General features: G+C 42.3%; 1 protein-coding gene across 1 annotated transcript; it reads left to right on the top strand.

Moving 5' to 3' along the window:
• The first annotated feature begins 4,392 nt into the window (after positions 1-4,392).
• On the top strand, positions 4,393-7,710 carry LOC131663356 (uncharacterized). Its single transcript, XM_058933719.1, has 2 exons — positions 4,393-5,851; positions 6,245-7,710. The coding sequence occupies exons 1-2, from the start codon at positions 4,393-4,395 to the stop codon at positions 7,708-7,710; spliced, it is 2,925 nt and encodes a 974-aa protein (XP_058789702.1).
• The last annotated feature ends 1,648 nt before the right edge of the window (positions 7,711-9,358 follow it).

Raw genomic sequence — 9,358 nt, 5'->3', positions numbered from 1 at the left:
AATTAAAAGAATATTTATTGCAGTTTTTGATATGATGAATCATAAATTTGAAAAAAGAAATTTATGTAAAAAATGTTAATAATATAACAATAAGAAATGAAAAAAAAAGATAAAGACCCGCAAAGCATATCTGATCATATATATTTTTATTTTTCTGCATAATAAAAAGTGATAGCATGCCGTGTGAAGTCATTTTATTCGCATTTGAATTGTTTGAATGTATAGTGATGTAAGTCTCTTTTATAAGGAAATCGACACTACTAAACATAACTTGAGTGTGTAATATTAAGATTACTGTACCGTATTATTTTCAAGTAGGGTCGATGAAAAAACGTGGACAATATTGTTTTGTTAATACATACATATTGTATTTATTTAATTGATTGAGTATCAAAGTCTAGTTGTTGATGATATCGATTTGCCAAGCTAAAAAAATTATACTTCAATAATACAATAGATACTTCAAAAAATATGCATATTTGATATATTACTTAAAGATCTTCCAAGCATCAATATATCGATTATACATTAATAAACGCATCAATAAAGTTTCAAGATAATAATGCACAAATATAATCGCCTTTATTAAGACTTTTTTGAACTGAAATAATCAATGAGTGTCATAGAGTACTGTCGAATAAAAAAATTAACTAATTATTTGGAATGGAATCTGAAAAAGTGCATTTGAAGTTACACTAATGATTCGGAAGACATGCGTCAAGATTTTCAATAAACGAAACCGAACGAAAACAGCGCCGGTCGACTTTCCCCACCACTCCATCGCGACGAAAAATACGAATAATTTAACGTTTTCACGAAGTTTGATACAGTTTTAGCGAACAGGCTGTTAAAGCATAAATATCTTACAATACGAGGTCTGTCCGGAAAGTATCGGGCCTACCTTTATATTTTCGTGTTAGCGTTATTCTTTATCATCTGGTGGGTGGCATCATTCAAAATAATCCCTACTTGATTGAATAACACGGTTCCATCGATGTTTCCACTTTTCAAAATAGTCCTGGAACTCACTTTTAGGGATAGCCTTAAGTACACTTGTCGCATTGTTTTCAACCGTTGCTTTGTCATCGAATCGGTGTCCTTTGAGTGGTTTTTTTAGTTTTGGAAACAGTAAAAAGTCACAAGGGGCTATGTCGAGACTGTATGGAGGTTGTCGAAGCAATGCGATATTGTGTTTGCTCAAAAACTGCTGCACAAGATTGGATGAATGCGCTGGCGCATTATCGTGATGGAGAAGCCAGTCACCACTTTCCCAAAAGTGCGGCTGCTTTCTTCTTATTGCATCACACAAACGTTTCAAAATTTGAACGTAGTATTCTTTATTGATTTTCTCACTTGTTGGTGCATATTCGCGATGTACAATACCTTCACAATCGAAAAAAACAATCAAGATTGACTTAACATTGCTCCGACTTTGACGTGCTTTTTTTGGTCTTTGCAATTCAGAATGCTTCCACTGTGAAGATTGTTGTTTTGTTTCCGGATCATAACCATAAACCCATGATTCATCACCTGTAATAACTTTTTTAAGCCCATTATCATCATTATTGACCATTTCCAGATTGTTCAGAGCGATTTCTAAGCGAATGTTCTTCTGCTCTGTTGTGAGTAATTTTGGGATGAATTTCGCACACACGCGTTTCATTCCTAAATTTTCGGTTAAAATTTCTGAAATGATAGTTTTTAGTATCCCAAGGTCTTCTTCTAGTTCTCGCACAGTCATACGACGATCTTGTTCGATTACAAGTCGCACCCGCTCAATATTATCTGCGGTTTTTGTCGTCGAAGGTCGGCCGGAACGAGAATCATTATCGACAGAAGTGCGACCATCCTCGAACCGTTTATACCACTCTTTTATTCGTGTTTTGCTCATACACTCGCTTCCGAAGGCCTTTTGCATCATTTCAATAGTTTCCGAATTCGTATTTCCGAGTTGAAAGCAAAATTTGATGCAAATTCGTTGATCTTGTTTTTCAGTCATTTTTGACAATATCAAAATCCGACGAACGCGAAAAAGGCACTGTAAACAAAGACACGCTGCGCATGAACTATACGTCCGGCAGATGTCAGTAAGTAACCAATAGATTCGTGAGGCTTTACTGTTGACGTTTCTGTCCGGTAGAGGTCGCTCGAACACTATGGCGCGAACATATAAACGTAAGTCCGATACTTTCCGGACAGACCTCGTATAAGACATCTTAAGTTACTATTTCAGGCGTTTTATTTTTTGATATGTAAATTTTAGCTAATTTCATTCCGCAAGCTCATTTCATTGTTGAGCAATAGGTCGTCAACCTTAACAGCCTGTAATTTGGTCAATTATTAATAAAATTAGATGATTCTTTTTGTAAATTAAAGTAGTTGTGATGCTGCATAAATACCATATATAAGATATTCCAAAAGTTATCAAATAAGCTGATAAAATTCATTTGATAACCAAGCCAATTTTGTAAAGAAAAAACATTTGATATTATTTTATTGTAAGTATGCGTTAAACGATTGCCACCACTATGGTTAGCGATCCTGCCCCGGAACACAAACGGTCAGATAATTTGTTTGAAAGCTGAAAAATGGATAGTTATTTAACTTATGGCTACCAGCTTTGAAGCTCGTAAGTTTCTTTAATAAAAAAATTCATTGTATGACGTGGCAAATCGATATCGTTAATAATCTTAATATATTCAAGTAACATTTATTTTTAGGTCATATAAATTAATGAAACATCCTTACAGTCAAATTTAGCTTTTAATTAATATAATCAACAATGATCAAGATTACGAACTGGTATTTTATACGAGGTGATATTGATATTAATATTTATTCATCAAAAAATTTACAAAAAAAAAACTGTGATTCCGGCGCATTCGATACCATTAATTTTTTGAATAATATTCTTACAATTCAATTTATAAATGAAAATCGACTCTCAAAATAGTCATAAAAGAACAGTCATAAGTGTTGATAAACAGTTGTAACGGTCCTATCTATGAGCTAATTGATTATGTTACTGAATCACTGCAACCCGTCAAACGCATCTATCTGATTACTCAAATCAGCACATTAAACGGCACCACCTCACCGATTATTTGATTGTAATAGTACAAGAGTCTAATTTCATAACCAAAATAAGGAGCGTGACGTCACAAAGTAATAGATATAGATATAATGATTTTTGTTATTTAAGAAAAATATGTTAATTAGAGATAATTTTGATATAACAAAGTATTTCTTATATAGATTTTAGTACGTAGATTTAGAATATAGTCATACGAATTGCGTTTAATTATTAAATAATAATGAATTTTAATATGCAAAGTTAATTTATTTATTACACTAAAAATATGAATTATTAGAACAATGTAAATAGTCCAAATGCAAAATGAATGTAAACGACGGTTGAACATCGCTTCGTCTCTCTCTCTCTTCCTCTCTCTTTATATCTATAAGGAAGAGGAAGAAGAAAACAAGCGGGTGAGCGCGAGTACAATAAAAAATGGTCCCGGGGTCCAGTCGTTAGCCGTAAGACAGGGTCGGCGAGCCGCATCTGTTCCTCAGGTGTGCTACATCGACGCTGATCTACCCCGTCAATAAATTGCCTCGTATTTACTCTCGTTTTTTTGTCGGGTTATTCTGTTTGTTCGTCGCAAAATAGGGAACGAAGAAATCCGCGGAATTGTAAACGTTTAGGACAGACACCGGACATATGTAAAATAAATTGCCGAAAATTGTAAGGCTAAGCAGCGACAAAAAAGGCGCCTTGTCCATTTGGGCCTTCTTATTTCAGCTCATCCCTATAAAACTCACTCTCGCCAATGACCGCGGGCGTACGCAAGGTCTGCGTATCGTCGCCGGACACCACTATACTACTCCGAGGGATGAGTCCCTTGAGGTAGTTAGACCCCACGGGAAACCGATGGTCTTACCAGAGGTTTCCAGGTATTGTCGGGTCATAAAATGAACAGCTAGGGCCGGCACAGAGGCTCCCCTAGGCTGACAGGCTGGCGAGAGAGAGAGAGAGAGATGAATTTGAACAACAGGCAAACGACAAGAAAAGTGGAAGATAGAATGGAGAAGGAAAGGGAAACGGGGGCGTAAACCGTGTCGCATCAACCAGGCACCAGAACGATTTTTGGACTCGAACGAGCAGGTCGCCTTTTAGTCGCTACTAGCCACGCGAAAGTCTTTGTCAATTTGAAGAAATAAATATCAGTCTGCAAAATTATCGAATTTAACAATCCATTATTATTTCTCATACTCACCCCTAACATTTGGTGCCCCGGGTGAGGAATTCGATTAAACTAAAGAAATAATAATAAGTGTTAAAGTTTACGATAAAGAAGATAGAAGTGATTTATATCGTGCCTCTTATCAACAATGGCCCCGAGGAAGCGTCACACGCCAACAACGGTCAACGATGAGGCCCCAAAGAAACAACGACGGGTTAGAGAAGACTACCATGAGATGATTGTTACACAACCAGCTCCAGCCAAGCAGCCGAAGAGAGTAGTACAAACCCGTGCAACACCAGCCGTGAAACAGGCAAAGCAGGTATCACTGAGATCGCGGAAGGGACCACGCGGTCAACGTCAAGAACAAACGCCGCAGTCTGAGAGATCACTGATGAGCTCCCCAACCGAATCCGAGATCAACGTCATCGAGCCAGCATCATTCATCGACGAACAGTCGAGAGAAGGAACAACCAACACCAATGGAAGACAAGTCGACGGCGATCAGTTAGGTACTGTGTTAAGAGAACATGCGAGCGCACAATCGAATCCGATAAAAAATGTGATATTACAATTGTCACAAACATTGATTAACACGATGAACGCGATCCGCGAAGGTGCTACAGATGGTAGGAGCTCACGAGCTTCTGAAAACGTAGACTTTGATAAAAAGTTACCGGAATTCTCGGGAAAACCCCTACAATGGATGCACTTCGTCAAAATGTACGCTAAATCGGAAGCTAGCTTTAGCGATCGTCGGAATATCGGACGGCTTGACAAAGCGTTAAAGGGCAAGGCGTACGAACTTGTGAGGACGCTCTTAGCAACGACCGATAACCCGAGAGACGTCATACGCGAATTAGAGAACCATTTTGGCCAATCTTCGCTCATCGCTGCAGATATCGTCAGAGATCTGCATAGCTTACCGAGTTTGAAAACGAGCATGAAAGGTTTAGCGTTTTTCGCAACACAATTGAAGAGCGGCGTTGATACCTTCAAAATTCTCAAGCTGAGCGGATATCTCCATAGCCTCGATTTATTATCTAGTGTAGCCAAGAAAATACCGGAGTCGCTACAATCAGCTTTCAATCGGTTCGTGAACGAGGAACTCCGTGAACATGGTGATCTATCGCCGTTAGAGAAGTTAGCGAAATTCATAGCGAGAGAGTCGGAGCTCAACATACGCGCGGGCGTATTTGACATCAATACTTCTGCCAATGACGACGGCACTTCAAAGAAGTTGACGAGAGGTGCGAGAGGCGGTATCATCTGTGCGGCGGTCGACCTAGTAGGCGAGAAAGAGGACGGAACAACTGTCGATTCATCGGACAAATGCGGCTATTGCGGTAGACGCAGTCGTCGTGTGAGAGAATGTCGCGATTTCTTACATGAAAGCACGAAGCGTCGGTGGTTTTTAGCTAAGAAGATGGGGGTTTGCTACAAGTGTTTCGAGAACGGGCACTCACGATCAGAATGTAGCTCCAGGACCGTCTGTGATGTGTGCCGCAAGCACCACCATACCTTCTTACACTTCCACAATCGGAGCGACAATCGAGACCAAGTTGATCGCAGGGACGAGCGTGAACGTTCGAATCGCAAGGAACAATGTAGTTTTTTGGGGTCAAGAGATAGGCGTCGTTACTCAGAACACCGAGAAGCCCGTGACATCTCGAGATTCGGCGGGAAACAAAATGACCAACGACGCCATAAGGAAAGAAGCCACGACGTTTCGCGCGCGCGAGACCAAGCGTCGTCCACACGAAGGGAATGACTAACCGTGCGAAGGGGACTTTTACGCGTAGAGCCGTTGCGCGTTAAAGGACCGAGAAACGAGCTCGTCACGCACGCTCTGTTGGATGGAGGCTCCACCGTCACACTTATTGACTCACGATTAGCACGACGACTCGGAATAAAGGGAAGAGTATTTGAGACATCGTTACAAGGCCTATACGGGGGCCAGAACCACGTTAAATACGAACGCGTCAGTTTAACCGTTGTAGGGTCGTTTGGAGAACAACAAATCGAACACGCGCTTATCATCCCATCATTGAACCTGCCGCTACAATCACTGTCGAAGGAACTCGCCCGACGCGTGCGAGAAAAGGAAAATATAGAAATATTACCCTATCACGACGCGCCCCTGCACATTTTGATCGGACAAGACAACTGGCGCCTATTAGAGAGCGACAATGTAAGGAAATTAGATGGAAAAGGTCTTATCGCGACGCACTCACTACTCGGCTGGTCGGTACACGGTTACGTCGAGGACCGGGAAGGCACGGATATCATCACGTCGGTTACAACCACGTGTGTTATCGAAGATGAACCCGAAAGATCCGCGGAACTTGAGCAACAAATTAGGAACTATCTAGAGTTAGAGAATCTTGGCGTGGTGAAATTGGACCAAAAGGATGTAAAGAATGAACGCGCATGGGCGATCTTAGAGGCGACTTCACGAATAAGGGGTTGCGAATGGGAAACAGGTTTGCTCTGGAAATCGGGTTTGATGCCGGACGTAAATAGTAAGGCGACAGCGCTCAAACGGCTGTATGCGCTTGAAAGAAAGCTCGACAGGAATCCAGAATTCGCAGAACGATATTACGCCGAGATGGAGCGATTCATTGCAAACGGGTACGCGGAAAAGGTCGAAAAACACGTCAAGAGACCAAGGAGATGGTACCTACCGCATCATGGCGTGGAAAATGCGAACAAACCCGGGAGAACTCGCATGGTACATGACGCGGCTGCAACGACAAACAGTATATCGCTTAATTCGTTACTGGAACCCGGCCCGGATTTGTTAAAGTCACTGCTTGGGGTGCTACTCCGTTTTCGTCAATTTCTTGTCGCTGTAAAAGGGGATATCAAAGACATGTTCCTCAGAATTAAAGTAATAGAGCGAGATCGCGGCGCTTTGAGCTTTTTGTGGCGTGGTAGAGATCGTACTTGCACGCCAGAGACGTGGGAGAGTACAGGCTTGATTTTCGGAGCGACATCGTCTCCAACTAGCGCTATATACATAAAAAATTGGAACGCGCGACAATTCTCGGATTTGAAACCCGAATCCGTGAAGAGTATAATAGAAAATAGTTATATGGATGATTATTTGGCATCCGGGAAGTCCGTCGAAGAAATGCGAGAACGTGTTCGCGATGTAATCGAAATAAACAAGGAGTCCAACTTTCACATGCACGGATGGGCGTCGAATGAACCAAGCGTTGTCGCGGATGTACTCGATAATAATAGATTAGGTAGAAGAGAACAGGCAAACCTCTGCAACAACGAAGAAAAGGTTTTAGGCCTTTATTGGGACTGTAGCAAGGACACCTTTAGAATCAACATCAGTCTAAATAAAGTTCGCCTGGAAATACGACAAGGAAAAGAACGGCCGACGAAACGCCAATTCTTCGGAATTACAATGTCCGTGTACGATCCACTCGGGCTTATCGCGCCGTTTACATTATAAGCGAAGCTGATTATGCAAGATGTCTGGAGAAGCGGAATTAATTGGGACACGCGAATCTCGAACGAGGATTTTAAGGCATTGTCAAAGTGGCTGGACAATCTCGTAGCAATGAAGCAGTGCAAAATATCGCGATGTTACATAACCAAGACGTCAGATTATTCAGACATACAACTGCACATTTTTTGCGATGCAAGCCTGAAGGCCTATGCCGCGGTTGTCTATTTCCGGTCAGAAACACTCGACAGAAACGTGCACTTATCGCTGCTCATGTCGAAATCGCGCGTTGCGCCTAAAAAGCCTATGACAATACCGCGACTCGAACTACAAGCCGCCTTGCTTGGATCACGAATAGCTGGAGTTATCGAGACGGAACTAGAGCTGAAAATCAATCGACGCATTTTCTGGTCTGATTCGACAACCGTTTTACACTGGATTAGGAGCGACTCGAGGAGCAAACAGATGTTCGTGGCGAACCGATTAGGAGAAATAAGCGAACTAACGAAAACAACCGAATGGCGATGGGTACCGACACAACTAAATCCCGCCGACGACGCAACGCGACCGTCCGACCAGCCGATGCATACGGAAGATAGGTGGTTGATAGGGCCAGATTTCCTTCGCGAATCGTCTAGTGCATGGCCAGTAGAGAAAGCTCTGGGAAACATCGAGAAATCGAGCAACTTGAAACGCGATGCGAATACGTCGGCGCGACACTCGCTAAAGACCCTAAGAGTAGTTTCTTACCGGCAAAAATTACAATTCTAAGTTGGAATCGAATCGTTAAGGCAATGGATCGAGCGAGAATTTGCTTCTACGAATGGTACGGTAAAACGTTTAAACAACAAGCAGACAGTCAAACTTGTCTGAACAGGGATAAAAAACGAAAACACGCGATCCGAATATCACCCGCGTTAAAATTACGCGAAGAATCAGCTCTCACCAAAGTAGTAGAAGCCGAGAAAGCATGGTATCGTCTCATACAAGCAGAATGTTTCCCTAGGGAATTGCGAGCGCTAAAAAGAAATGATGAGATTCTCAGAGGAAGTAAACTGATAGGTTTGAAGCCATACGTAGATGAGGAAGGAGTATTACGAGCGAAGGGGCGCGTCGGGAAATTCTCGTCCGCGCCGTTCCAAAACAGACTGGTCATTCTCGACTCGGATCACTTCGTGACAAAATTGCTAATTGCCGCGTATCACCGACGATACAAACACGCGAACAATGAGACAGTAATAAACGAGCTGCGACAACAATTTCATATAGTCGGACTTCGTTCGAGACTACGCTGGCTCGCAAAAAACTGTGTAATATGTCGTTTACGCCGCGCCAAACCGGAAAATCCCCCGATGGCCGATCTACCTAAGAGTCGCCTCGCGTACCGAGAAAGACCGTTCACCCATTGCGGCATGGATTACTTTGGTCCGATACTTGTGAAAATAGGTAGACGGAGGGAAAAACGTTGGGGTGCGCTATTCACGTGTATGACAACACGCGCAATACACCTCGAATTAGCGCATACGCTCAGCGCGAGTTCAGCAATCATGGCCGTTCAGCGATTAGCCGGAAGACGGGGTTTCCCACGAGAAATCTATTCCGACAACGGCACTAATTTCGTCCGAGCAAGCAAGGAATTAAAGGACGCGATCGC

This window comes from Phymastichus coffea, unplaced genomic scaffold (genome assembly GCF_024137745.1).
Source record: "Phymastichus coffea isolate CEN01 unplaced genomic scaffold, Cenicafe_Pcof_1.1 PCOF00033, whole genome shotgun sequence".
Classification (NCBI taxonomy): domain Eukaryota; kingdom Metazoa; phylum Arthropoda; class Insecta; order Hymenoptera; family Eulophidae; genus Phymastichus; species Phymastichus coffea.
Note: the sequence above shows the minus strand (reverse complement) of the source record. Positions and strands in the feature narration are given on the sequence as shown.